General features: G+C 40.7%; 1 protein-coding gene across 2 annotated transcripts in view; it reads right to left on the reverse strand.

Moving 5' to 3' along the window:
* The window catches only part of RERG (RAS like estrogen regulated growth inhibitor), a 110,265-nt gene that overhangs the window by 14,793 nt on the left and 77,198 nt on the right, over nt 1-18,274 (reverse strand). For both annotated transcript variants that reach the window (XM_075051298.1, XM_075051301.1), the window contains exon 3: nt 3,582-3,638. In XM_075051298.1, coding sequence (XP_074907399.1) covers nt 3,582-3,638 — 57 coding nt within the window. The remainder of the gene's footprint in view (nt 1-3,581; nt 3,639-18,274) is intronic.

The raw sequence follows: 18,274 nt of genomic DNA on the forward strand, positions 1-18,274 counted from the left end.
GTCACCCCGCTGCCACCCCGCTCCTGGCAAGCACCGCTCAAATGGTAGGCAGGAATGCTCGTTTTCATGCTACTTCTATGAACCTCTTAATAGAGCCAAAATGAAATATAGCACAAATTTCCAGGTCTGTGTTAAATCCACCGTGGATGCGTTGCTTATGTTTGTGAAGTGCTTTTAGGCTGTGGCTTAAGTGGTGCCCTAACCAGGCCAAGTGTTTTTAGGCCTTCTAACATCACGCTGAATTTGCTTATCAATTTGCAAGTTGTGTCCTATTTAAAAACATATAAACATTAATGAATTTTGGTGAAATCCACGTGGTAACCCAATCCCCTTTCTCAGTACCTATTTAATGAGCTAAAGAAGACTAAATTTAATGCTGAATTCAGATATTTAATATTTTATAAAACAATTGTATATATATTTTTTAAATGTGCGTTTCCAGCCTATTTCTACATAGAGCTCTTTCATTGGACCTTCTAATTCTGTTGCACATGTGAGATAGTTGTGTGATTTATTACAAGGATTGAAAGTGGAAACTCATTCACCTTAATAGTGCCAGATAAGCACTTAGCCTGAGAGATTAGGCACTTTTTTAAAAAAAAATCAAACAAACAAAACCAACCATGCCAAGATGGTGACAGTGACTTGCCAGTTAAACAGAACTGATGGAGAAGTCAAGGCTGATGGTTAACACTCCCCAGAAAATGACCTTTGCTGCGGTTGTTACCCCTTGGCTGAGAATAGTAAAATAAAAAGCGCAGTGTAAAGTACTTTTGCGAAGATGCAGCTGTCAGACCGATGCTTGCACAGATCCAACATCATGCACAAAAGTGGCAGAGCTGCAAAGCCCTGACTTCAGCAGCAGCTCCATGTGCCAAAGCTTGCAAGATTCAGTGATGCTCCTCCCGCCAGAAAATGTTATTTTGTGGTTTGTAATTTGGCTCCTGGAGATACAGCAGTATATCCAGATGCTGCTAAAAATATGGTCCTTCATTTTCTTCTGGCAGGTTAGAGTAGTAAAGAATATTTATAAGGTGTGTTTTTTCCTTCCCACTTAAAATGTGCCACCCTTGAATTAAGAGGACAAGGTTTTTACACTGATGCTTAGTTTAGGATAATGTTGAATTTCCATCAGGCCTTGTACAGCTTGGTGAAAGCTTTCCTAAAAATAGGAATTATCTGGAGATTCCTTGCATCAGGGGGGCTAATGGTTGGTTGAAAACTTGACATAACAAACAAACTATAAATATGACATTTTTGTCACAGCCCCAGTGATTTTTGGCAAAACCTCCTGTTGCTTAGTAGCTAGGGAGTTTGCATCTGCGTTACTCCTGCCCTTTCAAAATTGCTTGACAAAGCTACTTATTCTCCCTGAAGGGCAAATGGGTCTCACTGACACAACTTAAACTTTTTATATTGGTGGAATATATAGATATCCCTCTTCCCACCGAACTGCCAGTCCATGACTGCTAAGAAGAAATGAATACATTCAGCTAAAACTTCTCAGTAAATTCAGCTCAGTGATGTTTACAGGTAACTGGCCACTAAATCACCACAGGATGATCATGCTAAAGACAGAAATGGGTTCTTCAAAGCACTGTTTCTCGAAGCTTTTGAAGTTACAGTGCTTTTCTGACTGATCTCCAAAGGCCTGAATAATAGTTAGAATGTCAGGAGATTTTTTCTCTAACACTTCAGAGCCTTCTTTGAATCCTGTTGTGATCCATAGTTTGAAAAAACAGTACTCTAAAAACCAATCTCTGGTGGGCAGCTTCCACCAGAGATTACTGTGATTATGAAATAACTTATTGATAATAGTTTATTAGTTTTTGCATTTCTCAAACCTTTTCCTCTGAGCAACTTAAAGCACTTAGCTTTGCAATAACTGTAATACATGATTTAAGCTGTTATCCTCTAAACCAAATGAGAACATAGAATTCAGTAAGTCAGAAGAGAGTTAATTTTTATTTTATTGAGATAGGACTGTTGTCTGTTTGAAAGCTTTTCATATTCCAAACAGAAGATGATTATATTCCTGAGGGGCATGGACAATTTGCAGTTGTATTCATTTGTAAAACAGAAACAAATGTCAAGTCTTGTACACCAAAAAGGACATAGGGCCTTCATAACGGGGCAAAAAATAATAAACCTTGCAGCTTGCTAATAACTTACTCTGTGTGCTTAAACAAGGCAACAAGGATACTTTTGCATGTACTGTCCCTGTTAAGACATTAATAGACTTGGACTATACTGATACAAAATACTTATATACTACTTCTATTGTCAAGTTCTTAAAATTATACATTAGTGATAGAGATGTGAAGTACTAATACTAATAATACTAACAAAGCATTATCCTGAACATCCCACTGTGCAGTACAAGGCAGGTGACTTATAATTCACTGATGAATATATTGATATTAGCAGAAAAAAAGAATGTATTTGAGCTCAGGTTGTTCTGAGAATTATTTTCCCAAGATGAGATTTCCAATATCTGTCATTTCTTCATCCTACCAGATGAAAATACTTAGTTCAATACTGGATACTTTTCTTTGTTGAAAGGGCTGCCTGGGTTTTGCAATCAAGTGTATTAAACTTTCATATTTGTTTCTGCTGTGCAAATTTATGGAATTCTCTATTTCTTTAGTGTGACCTCATAGATAAAGAACCCTAACAAAGAAATAGGTATTTAACTGCACGATCTGTATTTGAGCCTCCAAAAAAAGGTTAGGAGGGAGGTAGCAACAGATTGTAGGAGAAAAGAGAATTTTCCAGCCCCTTACTTCATGTGCAAGTCACTTAGTCCTGAGGTATTAAAGGTGCCTTCTAAGATGTGAATGCCTCATCTCAGACTTCTTGGCCTGGATTTTCCCTAGTGCAGAGCATTCAAATATATGCTAACTTACAAAATACTAAAAAATTGGACCTTGGACTGAATTTTCAAGCAAGGCCTCTAATTCAGAGCAATTGTTTGAGAGGTTTTTTTGAGGTATCTGTGCCAGCTTCTCAAAAGTGCAAGACCCAACACAGCTAAGTGGGAGTGGTGGAGGAGACATGGATGTTCTTTTGATGACTGGTGTCCCTATCTGGTCACCCAAAAAGTAAGACACGATGTATGTTTGAAAATGAGGACAAAAAACTTACCTAAGGGTAGGTAGATTGACTGTAAGTACCTACTTTTTTTTTTTCCGCTTGAATTTTTGAGATCTGTATCCCAGCCACCTTATTCTCTAGCAGCTGATGTTTGGGTTATCCGAAAGCAGAAAAGTGATCGCACACTAAATAATTTTCAGAGTGAAATACTAACGCAATTGTTTTCAATGGCAAAATTCCCACTGACTTCTGTGTGGGTGGAAATGTGCCTCATATATTAATTCTGCTTTCATTTGACTGTGTTACTGCTTCTCTATTCTGCCATCTTAGGTAATAATTTGTTCCAGCTTTAAATGACTATAGAGAAGCTTTTTACAGCAAATTTAAAGGTTGACTGAGGCTTGGAATATTAACTCTATGACTTTCCATTACTTCAGCCCTGGTATTATATACAGCATACCCCATGTATAGAATAAAATGCAACCTACCTAGTGTCGGGTCATACTCCCAGATGAACCGTTTGGTCAGGAAGCGTACAACAAGAGCTGGAGGAACAAAAATATTCCAGGTGAGATGCACAAGCCATCAACTCATCTGTTTTTTTAAAGCTTTCCCAGCAAACTTTTCTGTGTGAATGGGCATGTAGCAGCTCCCCTGAACTGTGAGCAGAATTCAGCTTTGTTTATTGGGGGAGTCAAGACCTCTTCACTGTTTGTGGCCCACTTTACACTTTTAGAGAGGGGAAACAAAGTGAAAACAAAAACTCTTTACCCATGCAACAATGCAGGACAAAGAATACCAAGAGATTTTCAATGGTAGTTTCTAACTTTTTTCCCCACTTATTTTTTTGTCGCAATAGCTTCTACCATTAAAAAGCCAAACCAACCCCATTTACAGTGCTATGAGCAGACAACATTTGAAAAAACCCTATTTTGGATGCTTTAGATTTCCCATAACCAGTGGGAAAAAGGGTTGGCAGTTTTTGATCCAGCATGCTTTGAAGCTTCAAAACTAGGGGTGTTCAAAATAATTTAATTCTTGAAAACTTTCCCTTCAGATTTTAAACCTTGGAAGGTAAAATTGGCTAAATAGCTTCCTTCTGTATTTTGGCATGCATTCCTTGCAACAATTTATCTTCCGTGTTTTGCCTACTTGTCACTTGAAGGAATCAGCTATAACACTTTAAACCAATGGTCAACAAATGCTATTAATGAATTTTCAGAAGTAAAAATAAAGCTTTAGATTTTGGAGCACTGGATAACTAGGTCTCAAGTTCAGTTTATGGGCTAAGATCTTGCTACTTATGTTCTTATATTTAATTTTTTCTATTCTTTCAGCCCCTTTAAAAACAATCTATAAAGGCTTTGTTAGGATATTGATTATGTTCTAATTTAAAACTAAGCAGTGCCTTGAATTTCTAGGGTGTAAACAAAGTGTTCACCACTGCCAACTATTCAAAATCCTTTCTGCATTTCCAAAATGGAGCTAAAGATACTACTGTTCTAGCTATGATTGCAGTAATTTCAGCTATAGGAAAAGTTTTCCTTGTTGTCAGCCCTACAGGATTGTTCTGCTCTTTCAGTTGCAGACAGACAGTAAAAGGTGACAGCTAAACCCAGTTCTGATCCTTTTCAAAATTAAAGCCATGAGAATGCCCCACATCCCAGATTTCTGTGCCCAAGAGTAGGACAAGGCAATACTCTGCAGAATAAAGATAATTAATTAAGCTTTGCTTGATCAGAACCTATTTTTTAAATACAACCAGAACATTAGTTTTCAGAAAGATTTAACTATGCCTCACACTTGGAGGAGTAAGAAGCAGCTGATCCTAAGGAAATGAGATCACTGCACAAGAAGCATTTTTAAATCGGTGTTATTTTAAGTTTCTATTTTCCTTAGGAAATCCTACTTTTAAAATTTTTTTTTAGCCTTTGCAGAAATACTCTCCTTGGCCCTCAGACTGAATGCGGCAATTCTTAGCCAAAGTAACTTTTCAAGTCATAGTCCTGATGTGGATGTCAGTATACTACAAGAAGGTCTCTGTATAGCTTGTTTTCCGTCCATGATGATGTCTGCACCAGGCCTTTTTTCATAGAATCTTAGAATTGTTTGGGTTGGAAGAGACCTTTAAAAGTCACCTAGTCCACCCCCCCTGCAATGAGCAAGGATATCTTCAACTCGATCAGGTTGCTCAGAGCCCCGTCCAACCTGACCTCGAATGATTCCAGGGATGGGGCATCTACCACCTCTCTGGGCAACCTGTGCCAGTGTTTCACCACCCTCATCGTAAAAAATGACTTCCTTATATCCAGTCTAAATCTACCTTCTTTTAGTTTAAAACCATTACCCCTTGTCCTATTGCAACAAGCCATACTAAAAAGCCTGTCCCCATCTTTCTTATAAGCCCCCTTCAAGTATTGAAAGGCTGCAGTAAGGTCTCCCCAGAGCCTTCTCTTCTCCAGGCTGAACAACCCCAACTCTCTCAGCCTGTCCTCATAGAAGAGGTGTTCCATCCCTCTGATCATTTTTGTGGCCCTCCTCTGGACCTGCTCCAACAGGTCCATGTCTTGCACTGAGGACTCAGGAGCTGGACACAGTACTTCAGGTGGGGTTTCACCAGAGTGGAGTAGAGGGGCAGAATCACCTCCATGGACCTGCTGGCCATGCTCCTTTAGATGCAGCCCAGGATAAGGTTGGCTTTCTGGGCTGCACATTGCCGGCTTATGTCCAGCTTTTCATCTACCAATTTATCATTTTTATTCCAGTCAGATAGGACTCATTTAACCTAATTTTAGCCACATGAAGAAGGTTTAGGTAAACATCTAGCCTCCCTCTACAGTTAGTGGAAAAACAGAGGGACATTCTAGGATACAAGTCATCAAGCTTGAGATGATCTGATGAACTTTAATGGTCCTTTCTAACTCAAACCATTCTATGATTCTACGATTTGTCCACTTGTGTTACCTATCTCTAGAAAACCTATTACATGGTTTATTTACATGACAAAGCTAGACTGATTCTCTAAGATTTATGAAGCTAAAGTAAATTCCCTACATTTTACCTCAATTGGAATGGTTTAAGCATCTTGATGTTTCAAAAGTTCGGTCATGACTATTCTCTAATTGCTAGTAAAATATACAGCATGTTCTTTTTTTTTTTTCTCTCTATTTTCACTGGGGAATTGCAGGGTAAAAGTTCTCCTGACATGCTTTCAGAAGACTCCTTACCATCATCTTTTTCAAGAACAGATTTAAAAAATGCTTTCTTCTTTCTCAGCTGTGCTCTGAAGGAGTAGTGATGTGCTACCTGTGTTGCAGTGCCTTACCCTGAGCCTGTGCCTGGACCTGGAGTAGATAATGAAGAGAGAAAAAAAGCAGAAGAGAGTGGGGGAACCTGCCCAGCTATTTTCATATTTAAACATGGTCCACTTTGTTATGACAACCTTGTACTTGTAGATGAAAATCGCTGGAGAGGAGGGTCAAAGTGATGAAGGGGCCTGGAAGAAAGTCTGTCAAGCACTAATGTCAGAGAGAGGTGATAGAGAGCAGCATCTCTGACGGAAAAGAGGGAAAAGAGCTGATTTTGGAGGTAGCCCGAATGAAGGAGGGGAGAAGGTGACAAGGGATAAGGAGGAAAGGTAGAACTGGGCCGCAGCAGCTGAGATGAGCCTGGGAGAAGAAGAGGTACAGCCATGTACATGGGGTAAAATGGTGCAGGCAGTGAGTGCTACAGAAGTGAAGAATTAGAGATCGCAGACGTAAGCTCTGGTGAGGAGGGAAAGAGTAGGTCGTATTCATCTCCAGCAGGAAGGCCTGTATGCAGAAATAACAAATGATCACATATGCAGGAGGGACCTGAAGAAAAGCAAGGAAGGGTGGGAGGTGGCTCCCATGCACGGGGCCAGATGGCGATCGGTCTCCCTCGCGGACAGGTCTCGGTGGGGAGCACAGCAAACCCAGCGAGTTGCTCGCTCGGCACTGCCAGTTATCAAGTACTTGCATAAGGCTCGCTTGGGACCCGTGAAGGGAAGAAAATGCCACCTCAGCACAGCTCCAGGTGAGTGGGGAAGTGTCAGCATCAGAGCCACGTGCTCTGTGCCAGTTTCGGGGGCATGCCCACTTGGGGCCGTGCAGAGCTGCTGTTCCTGGCTATGCTCAACCTCCCTGCTTCTGGTCTGGCCGATTCCCTCAAAATACTCCTGCTTTCCTTCAAGGCAGTGGTCACAGCCCATCCTAGGGAGCTTTTTCACTTCCACACATTTTTACGAGGCTGAAGATTAGCAGCTGCATTTCACAGGTGGGGAATGTGAGATGCTCTTGATCCAGTGTCTGTCCTGTTTATAACTATCGCAAACTATGTTGGATGTGAAATGTCTTCACTTTTGCCTCATTAGGGTGCTTAGCAGATGGGCCCCTGACATCCAGTTGAGTATTAAAACAATGTATGTGACTTTGCTGTCCGACTTGACTGAAAATAGTCAATGAGAGGAGAGCTGGGAAGGGCATCCAAGTGCTCGGGCTGTCAGTCCAGAGACCAGCTTGCTGGCTCCCATCGCCTGCCCTAGCAGTGATCCCCCTGGAGCAGAGGTATTATGTGGAGCCATTTTGTTTATGCTGAGCTCACTTACTGCCAGGTTACATCACTTTTAGTAAAATAACTTCTGCCAGCAGAAGAATCAGAAGTGAGGATATTAGGAATTCACTACACTTAAGAGCTGTAGTGCTCAGATTTCTGCCGCTGGCTTAAATGACGCTTTGGGCAAAGCAATAAAACTTCCCCGTGTCTTTAGCAATGCTGCACAGAAAGAGTTGAGATGGGCATTAATTCCTTCTCACCTTAGCAAAGGTGTGTGCACCCTGTTTGACCCATCAGCCTTATTTAGACATGCTTAACTCTAATACTAATAATGAGCCAAAAATAACCCAATACACTAGAAAAAAATAATCCAAATGCTGGGGTTTGATTCGAAATAACATTGAGGTTGAGAATGTCTGAAATGCATTATTTTCTGATTAAATTTGGTGACTAATTCCAATGTTTGTATTAAAATGACCATTACCAGTGTTTATCATCAAAGAAGATGAGATGCATTTTGAAGCAGGCAAGATTCGGATCCATGGAGTACCTAATAGGAGAGAATTTCATGGTCCTCCACTGAGACTAGTCCAGGCTCTTTCCTGAACACTTACTGCTTGTGAAATACAAGAACTTGCAGGCTTAGAATGAAAGAATCTCCAACAAACTGCAATTTGGATTCCCGCTGTGTTTTTTGGAGACATGACCATTACCTAAGAGAATTGATGTAATGTCCCAGCAAAGGAAGAATAGACTCATGTCTCTTTCTGCCTTTCCTTACACCCTTACTTCCAAGTCAGCTGTTCTGTACAGGGTTTAAATTAGGGTAGAACTTGGCCTAGGACTTTCATTCACTCATGTTTAAACCTTCTGCCTTAGAAGTTATTCTTGGAGAAGAAATATGACTATCTGTCAAATACATTTGCAGTGTAACTCCACTGAAGACAATGAAGTTATATCAGGAATTAACTTGGCATATAAACTGAGATTATCAACCACATAATTAATCAATTTCTTTGGGACTTGTGTGGCTGAGTCCCTTACTTAGCTTTAAAAATCTCAGTCCATATCTTTTGCAACCTTTTTTTTTTTTTTTTTTGGTGGTGTTTTGTGTCTTGCTTTAGATCTTTGTTTGGATTTAGTAACATATAAATGCTCTGGCTAAATTTACAATCTGCCTGAATACATATCTTCACGAGTTTGTTATTGTTCCAGCTAATACAAGCTGAGCTTTTGGGGGAAGAATGGAAGCAGGGTTTTATTTGAAAAACATCCCCCTTCCCCAAAAGCTACAGAGTTCAAAGTTATTCTAAGAAAAATAACAGTTCTCCACAGTGAAATAACTGTATGATGACTCTTTTATGCCATGAGAATTTTCAGCTATAAAAATGGTCTGAAAGTAGTCCCATTATTTAACTTATCAACAAGTCCATCCCTGGTGCCATGATGATGTGTCATCAGTAAACCATACTTGGCAGGAGACGCCAGAGTGGTTTAAACCAGAGGTTATAATGATCAAAAGGCACTTTCACAAATGAAGTATCTGATTTTTTTAAAATGTGTATTTTTGTTAGAATTCATCCCCCATTCACCCTCTTGGAGGCCCCTCACGTATTGGAATCCCAGTCCTCCTGGAGCACGTGGCAAGCTCCAGCCTGCAGGATGGCGGTGCCACAGGATTCTGGCGTGTGATGTGCTGCCTCCTCAAACAGCTCTGTGCCCAGCTTTGGGAAGTAATGGTTTGTTTTAAAGGCACTACCATAAGAATTTAATTTGCTCCTGAAAGTGCAGGTCATTTGGGGGTGTCTGTGTGTGTTTGGGTATGAACTTATAATGCAGAGTCCTTTTCTGACCCTGGCACGCCATGGATGTAAACATGCAGTCATTACTTCTGGCTCTGCATCTCTCGGCCTGGGTTTGACTCAGTTTTGACAATACCTCTGGCAGTTCAGTGATATGGGGATACGAGGGGTGAGAGAGACATCAACAGGAGGTTTTCTCTGCCTCCCCTTCTCTCTTGGTTTGTTCACTGGAGTCACTTCCGATGTTGAGACCTAACGTGCTTGTAGTAAACTAGAAGGTAAATTTAATGGAGCAAAATGAGATCAGTGGGGGGAAAGGAAAGGAAGAACTGTAACAAGTATAAAAATCACCTGGTTTACACTGCCTCGCTGTCTCAAACTCCGCATATTTTATGCATATTTTAATCACTGCCTTAAGCAGTGAACTGTTCAGAGAAATTACTGTATATGCTTGTATGTTTTTTCTGTAACAGCACAGTGAGGTCCTCCATTGACTGACGATATAAATATAAAAAGTATATATACTTTTATATATAAATATCAAAAGTATACTTTTTAATATGCTTATATATACTGTACAGCAGTATATATATAACTGTGTGTGTGTGTATGTGTGTATATATATATATATACACACTGTGTAACAGTAAATACAGACTAGGATTGAACAGCTACATGATGAAATGTGTTGCTCTTGCCTTTCAGGAGGTTATGTTGCTCAGTGTAATGCAAGCCTTTTTTCTTCAGTGGTAATGACGTGGGCTTCCGTTCTGTGGACCCAAATCTGAACATCAAAAATGGTTCAAATGTCTTTTTGTTCTGGTGGGGTATAAAGGGACTGGAATACCTGTCTCAAATCTCCATCTTAATCCCCACAGCCGCATCATGGACTAAACAAACATCCCATGTTCAAGAACTTCAAAATCACTAACACACTTTCAAATGTAACAATTAAGCACTGTGTATTGGATTTGTCTTTATGGTAAATAATATTTTACATGCTGAATATGCACATAGCAGGCCTCCAAAGACTGCTTCAGATGCTAATTCAGTAGGTTGTTCAATTAGACGTCAATAACTGACCTCCTTTTGACAAGTTGCTTGGAAGGACTGTGCTACTGCGGAAGAGACAGAAACCATAATTCTACTCATCCTTGTTTTTTAGCAGTCTTCATCAAGACATACGTTCTTTGGCCTGACCAAATGTCAGTGTAATTAGTGTAATTTTTAAAATCACTGTCACTTTTCAGTTTCTACTACAAAGTTTTGGGGACTATTTCTTTTGTTAGTGGCAATTTCAGTTTATCTCGGATGTAACTGCATTTTACTGCTGTGGGAAGTACCTGATTTTAGGAACTTTTGAGTGGAAAGGGTCTGTAGAAAAGTAACTTGTTTCAAGGAGCTCATCTGAAACTCTGGTGATCCATAGCATGGTGTATTTACTAATTTCCTCTCAACTGTCTTAATAGCAGCCTGGAAGGAAGCACTACATTAGATTATTTTGCAAGCTCTTTTTAATTGCAAGGAATGAAGTGAACAATAACTTGTGCTTTTATCAGAGCATGCCCAGTAATTTACTTTTGCCACCACTGAAAATTAACATAAAAATCATTGGCTTCAGTGTAATGAAACTAATGCTTGCAGGTGCTTGTGAAACGGAAAGGTGAGCCATCCATTTCCCAACTTGCACAAGGGGAATTGCTCTACCTATGTTCACACTTACTGCTAGGGTGACTGTTTACCCGGTGCTCTTCTCCCTGCGTGTTTCTGCTCTCTTGCTCACCAACCAGACCATGTGTGGGCTGCCCAGGCTTAGCGGTGCTACCTGCCTGCGTATGCCCACGCATGGGTTCTTGTGGGTGCGCCAGCTCTTCTGCAACACCTGGCTATGCCCGGTCCTGCTTTTGTAGGCTTGCAGCAGTCGCACAAATTGAGTCCGATGTTAGGGAACGGTACTGACAATCTCCCTTCACTGACAGAGACGTCTGGCCCCCAGGTTAGAGGCAAAATTTGCCACTACTCAGAGACTGGGGAGAAAGTAATCTTGGCACAGGCATGTTAGCGAAATGAAGGCCACTTTCCTTATTCAGTGCTGAATATGGAAAATACAGGAATCGTTTGTCAAAATCTTTGATTATAACCACATCCTAATGTTAACAGCAGGAAGTGTTTCTTGTCTTGCTTCTAGCATGGTAATTTCACAATAAAAGAACCTCTCTATATATTCATCTGGAATAGTCTACTGTGAATTTCACAAAATACACAGTATAGTAGTCATTCGTCCTGTCGCCACTGAACGGGAGGATTTTTGTAGTAATGTTCTGCCCATCGCCTTCAGTGCTGGAGGCCTTTTTTTTACAACAGTTGCTGCATATGGAATACAAGCAGGAGGCTTAATTTATATTACGTTATCCCATTCCATAATACATTGCTCCAATATAAGGTTGTTTATTTCACAGGTCTCCTCTCATCTAAAAGATAAATGATCAGACTAGTGTGTCTAATGGTTTTGATCATTTTAGGAATGCAGTGTGTAATATGCACCCTTCTACCGTTTCTCCTCTCTTGGCTTCATTGTATAACTTGTTATGTCACCCCTTTGTGAAGACTAAACTTTCTGGTGTGCTATTACTAACACATATGGTTTTCCAAAACATAGTTAATGGTAACACCTCCAGATGTTTGTGTGTCTGAGACAGAGTATATTTGTGATCGGGCTGTAGAGCAAGTCTTACAGATGAAATCACAAAAATAACTGTTGCTTTTCTAGATGACTGACACAGGTGAGGTTTGAACTTGCACGCTGTTTTGAAAGACATTGGGCAAAGTAAAGTAGAATAGGATTCTCAGGATAAAACTTTGACATAAAATCCACCCCTCCATCTCAAGGTAAAAACTAAAAAAAGATTTGATTTATTTAAGAAAAAATTGGGGAAAAAAAAGAAAATATTTTCAGAAGAAAGAAGGGGTGGAAGGCTTTTTTCTTTAAAAATCCAGTACGTCATTACGACAATGGCAAGATGACAAAATTTTCAGGGTTCTCTAGCTTTTTTGTACATTTTTTCCTGACGTTTCTCCCACTGTTGACTTTAGAAAACATCCCACTCTTGCTCAAATTAGTTTTTCATCTTTAAAAAGGAAAAAGAAAGAAAGGAAAAACAGGAGGGAATTCCGTAATACTTTAGATGGCAGGATGATCTTCTGGTTATTGTCAAAGCATTTTTGTATGAATGAATTTTTGTTGGAAAATGCATTTGTAACAGAAAGGCCATTTTTTGGAAGCTAGTTTTTTTTATTTCTCTTTCAAAGGAAATGCCTGAACACCTCACCATTTGTTTTCAAAGAACTCGTAACTTAGGAAATGCAGATTTAAAACAAACAAACCAACACAACCTCACCAGCCTCCATTTTGTTCTTTTATTCACTGCAGTGTTATTTTGTATTGCACTGGAGAAACGTGTGGGACTAAATTGTGGGTTTTTTTAGCCAGATGTCACGGTTACAGGGAGATGGCAAAGATGCACTTTCTTGGCTGCTTCAGCTTATCTGTATGTACCAAAAAGTTGATTTAGCTCTGCTGATGCTAAGCCTGGCTCAAGCTGCAGGCAATGTGATTTACTTGAATGGCACTCCTGAAAGGAAGCGTTGGCCGATTTTGGAGACGCCTTGAGCTGCTCCTAGGACAGTGTGGAGCTGCTGCCTCATCCTCTGCCAGTGCAAAGGGAGGAACATGCATGAGCACAGAAGGAAGCCACTGCCAGTGCAGGAGTGGGGATTTTTGTTGCTGTTCTGTTTCTTTCTTTCTTTCTTTCTTTCTTTTTTTAATTCTGTTTTGTTGTGGTTTTTTTTTTTTGTTTGGTTGTTGGTTTTGGTTTGGTTTGGGTTTTTTTTTAAGGCTCTCCTTCAGCTCTTGCTCTGATCCCTGCTCCCTCTCCCTTCCCATGCTCAGAAGGCAAGAGAGCAATAGGAGGAACTGGAAGAAAGGGGAGAGAAGTGAAGTTCCCTTACTAGAGAAGGTCTGCATGTCCTGGGAGAGCCGTGGACTCCTTTCCAGGGAGTAGGGCAGGGAGCGCAGTCTCATGCCCGAAGGAATGAAGATATTTTTCCAACGAAGTGAAAAGCCAGTTCTGTGTGAATCCTTGGTCAGGGTAGGGACTGTTCTACCAGGACCAGCTGTTCTCCAAGAGCACCCTGGCTGCTGGCAGCAACCTGCCCATCAATCTTTACCCCTGCCTAAGCGGGAGGCTGCCGGTAAGGAGCTCAGCGAACCAATTTGCCTCACACTGGGGTTAGTGCTTGATAGTTTTGGGGGCTGGCTGGCGTTTCGCCATCCCACTGACTGCTGTTCTTGCCAGTAGAAAAAGACATTTTGTTTCACGTGGTATGTCCTGGTCTGACAAACCCATCCTGGAAAGGCGCAACATACCCTTTTGCTGCTAGGCTGAAGACTTAGTGTAACCCTAAATACATAAAAATAGGGTTTTATCAGGCCCTGGTGAGTCAGCCTGGATGAGAGGGCAGTTAGCACACTGTGAGCAAGGCCACTGGCATTAATGCTGGATCACTGCCTGTATCTGTAACCTTCATGATGGCAAAAAGTACCTTTGTGAAAATGCCTTGCTGTGCTACTGTTTCACTAAGTCTGTACAGATCAGCACAAATGGTAATAGAAATGGCATAAAGTGTACCTTCTTCTCTCATTTGCCTCAGAAACCCAGTGATGTAAAGGGATGCAGAGCTCCCTATTTCATTTTGGTAGACAGCACTGGCTGTTTCTGTGTGGTCAGAGTCTGGACAGACTATCTATCACTCTCCTCAGCTTGACTGTAATAATTTTCTTGTCTTATTTTAAGTCCGTGTATACTCTATCAGATGAGACTACAGCTTGCATCAAATGAAAAACAAGCTGTTCCCTGTTTTTTTTCTGTGATATACTTCATTTCATTTACATGCACACCCTGGCTTTCTGGATTTGGCTCCATGGAAATGTCAGATAACCCAGAAAAACTTTACACTGTGATTACAATCCAGCTGGAGTAGGTTATATGGGAAAATCTTGAAAGATCATATGTTCTGTGCTATTTCTGGATTTCTTTGACAAAGGACATTAGGTGAACACTAGAAGCTCGTATCAGCCCTACTGATTGATGAGCCACAAATCAGTCAATAGATGCATGACTGTAAGGTGCCTGTGTCACAGGGAAAAGAAGAATTAGAGCAACAAAATACATTGAAAACTGACTTAGGGATTTTTCAGGATCCTCTTTCTTATAAGCCTGATGACATACACATTGATAAATGTTACATCTTTTTAATACCGTGCACAATACAATATTTATGGGAGCTCATTCTTTTCAAAATGTGCTATTAATTGATTTTGCATTAGAGCTCCTTGGCTACCTAGACTTTTAAAGACAGAAGATAAGGAATTGTTTTCTTTCTGATGGGCTCATTGCCAAGTACCTGAACCAGACACCTGGAGAAGTTCCCAGAAAAATGAATGGAGAAAGGCATGTGAGAACAGATATATCAGACAGTGACATAAACCACAATGGTTTTCAGGCTTGTGTGACTAGGTACTAGCAACATAGTATATAATCTTCCAACAGCCTCTAGCATCGCATGGAAAGTGGTGGCAAATGTCCTGACGGCTGTTCTCATGTTTTATCTATGCTTTTATTTTTTACCCTCCTTCCTTTTCCCTGTGTTGTTAAGACATCTGCTCCTGTTACTCACTTGCCACTTGGCATAATGAACTTTTGTTTGTACCAGCAATTTTTTTGTACAGCAGACAGCTTTGCCGTTACACATGGAGAATTAAGAGACACACAGCAGCAGGAGCAGAGAATCTCTTTAAGGACAAAGGTATCATTTGCACAGTAGGGTCTGCGATACTAAAGAACAAGAAAAATGAATGATAGGCTGTGATCAACAACTGAAGTAAAACATAAGTTAAACGCTATGCACCACATGCTTCTTTCTCACAGTACAAAGAAGTATGTTGCAAAGTGGAGAAATGATTAGCTGAAGAAGAAAGCTCAGTCTGAACAAAGGTTTTCTAACGTGCTGTGGAGATGCTAATTTCTAGAGTCAAAAAGATCACCCTAAGGGAGATGGGACTGGTAGCCACCTAATGGTATACTAACAGCATCACCTGCAGTATCGCTTCTTTTCTTTTGTGGAGCAGGCTAGAAGAGCAGGTGTGGGTGGAAGGCAACTTTCCATAAATCACTAGTAACCAAAGCCTTTTTAAATCTGAAGCCTAACTGGTGATCTGCCTGATCTCAAGTCACTGCTCATCCCATACAGCCGCTGTCGGTAGGAAGATTAATTCATCCCAGAACCTGGAAGTAATGGTTTCCTGTCAGAGCTATGGCATGTTACGATGGGCAAAGACAAACACTGCTAAGTGGTCCAGCCAGTATACTACAGTGTGGTGTGCTTGGTTCCCAGTACTAGTGACAGCATTAAATGAATTTAAACTAATTCATTGTTTTGATAAATAACTATCATCTATCTCTGGCTGCAACTACAGTTTTATGTAGTCTTATAATAATGTAGGGGTTATTATTAGCATCCTGCTTGGAATCTGGACACGCAATCCTGGGAACAGTTCAGAGTAAACTTTAAAATTATGTGTGTGTGTGGCAGGGGGAAAGCATGATCTAAATTTAAATGGTTAATTTCTGCTTTCATACTCAATGCTTAAGGGCACTCAGCTAATGAACATCATATGTCTTCAAACAAAATAAAAGACACAGTAGTAGATAATGGATGTTGTAAAACCTCTGACTTATCTCAAGTCTGAAACTTGGAGGATTAACATAACTTAGTTTATGATGTTCATCACAGCTGCCAGGAGACCTGGCCCTGCCTCCCCAGAGTGCAATAGCTACAGGGAGCATTCTTCTGGTCTCAGCTAGCTAATTAGCTATACTTAGCTAAAAGTCTATATAGAGAGGAAGATCTGCTAAATTTATTCATGCTGAAAAATGAGTTATACCCCCAAAATCTGAGGTTCTATCTGCGTGAGATTCTCTTGTCCATAGAAATTACACAGATAGCAAAGATAACAAGTCATATATTCAGGTCTCTCCCAGTCATTATCTCATTCAGTGGTTTGTGTAGTTTGAAGTGACCTTAGTCATGGGATTTTCTTCATTCCTTTTACATGAGGCTGCCAACACCAAGTTCCTGTTTGTTCTAGGGGGATGTTAAAGATCCCACGGCAGTTTTATAAGTGTATTGTGTCATCTTTCCCTGGTAGGATCCTCACCTCCTTCCTGAGGGTTGGTAGGTACATGCCACTGTAGTGGGTAAGTGTCAGGGGCTCAGAGATCCTTAAGGACTAAGGAAGTTTGCAATTATGATGATATTAGCTGCAATTATTTTCTCAGGCCAGCATGATAAACCTCTTATCACTGAGTTTTTCTTTTAATGCTTTTTTTTAAGAACACTTCCTTAGTTTCACCCTGTGATCTTTTTAGAGTGAGCAGAGAGAATATAAACAATTCCACTCTCTTTGCCAGCACTTGAATAAAACAATATATATTTTTCCTGTTACTGCCCTGCAGAGTGCCGTATACTGACTGCAGCAATCTGTGTTTGCTTAGCCATTCACAATGACATCATATGAGCCATGAGGAAACACAGCCCTGGGAATCTACAGTCTGACAAATAAGAAAACCTCCAATTGCTCATAATGAAGGCTGATGCAGTGGCTAGGGAGCCAGCCCTAGATGTGGTTTACATTCCTTGCTTTGCCGTGCTTTTTGTTTGGCTTTGCCCAGAATAATGGGTGATTACATTTTCAAAGCTATTAGTGTGCCTGGCAGGGCAGAGAGCTAGCCAGCATGATGCCCAATAGCATTTAAATGGTGTTGGTCTCTAAGGATGCCCTTCCCCAGCATTCTCCCATCCATCTCTCCCCACCAAGTCTCTTCTTGCTCCCCAGTCTGCAGCTCTCCAAGTCTACCTACCCAGCCATGCTGATTCACGTGTTTGTGGGGATGAGCTCTATGTGGAATTAATGAAATTATCCTGATTCAGAAGATGCTCTTTCCTCAAGGCTGTTTGGGGTTTTTTGATATTTTTTTTTTTTTTTGGTTAACCCTGATCATTCCACTGATCCTGAGAAAGCCATGGTACCTCCAACAGCCAATGTGGCCAAACTGAGAGCAGAAGGTGGTTTTGTGGCAAAGGTGGGGAATACTTAAGTTGGCTTTGCTGCTGGAGAAAACACACCCTACACCTGGTGATTTTACTTTCACTAGGGCATTTCTAGAAATTTCTTTTGTGACCTATCTTCCTCTTTCAGCCCTGGAGCAATTTGTGAAAAATTTGGTCTTTAGTTTCTCTCCAGATTCCTCATTTTCGTCTGGAACCTGGGTGTAATGGTGTTCCTGCCGGGATAAATGGATTATCACTGCAGAAAGGCTGATGCTGACAAAGCAGAAGTGTTTTGGAAATATAAATAGTACTTTTTACTTGGATGCTGAAACAATGCTTTCACAGATGTACCTTTAAGGAAAGCATTCATTTTATTTTATTGTTTGTTAGAAGCTGCATTTTTAATGAGCTGTTCACAGACAGCAAGAATAGTCCGTAACCATCGGTTCCTTCCTGCTTTCAAAATGGAGGCAAATTTAGCCGGCATTTTTAACTTTCCTGATGCACCCTGACATAGCCTCCCCAGGAGATAAAGATGAGTCTTGTGGTCTCACAAATGACTCTGCTGCAGGGTGGGATGAACTCTTCAGCTCCAGCTGAGTTCAGCCAAAGCTAAGAGCTTTGCTCACCTTTCT

The sequence above is a fragment of the Buteo buteo genome, chromosome 19 (assembly GCF_964188355.1).
Source record: "Buteo buteo chromosome 19, bButBut1.hap1.1, whole genome shotgun sequence".
Lineage (NCBI taxonomy): Eukaryota > Metazoa > Chordata > Aves > Accipitriformes > Accipitridae > Buteo > Buteo buteo.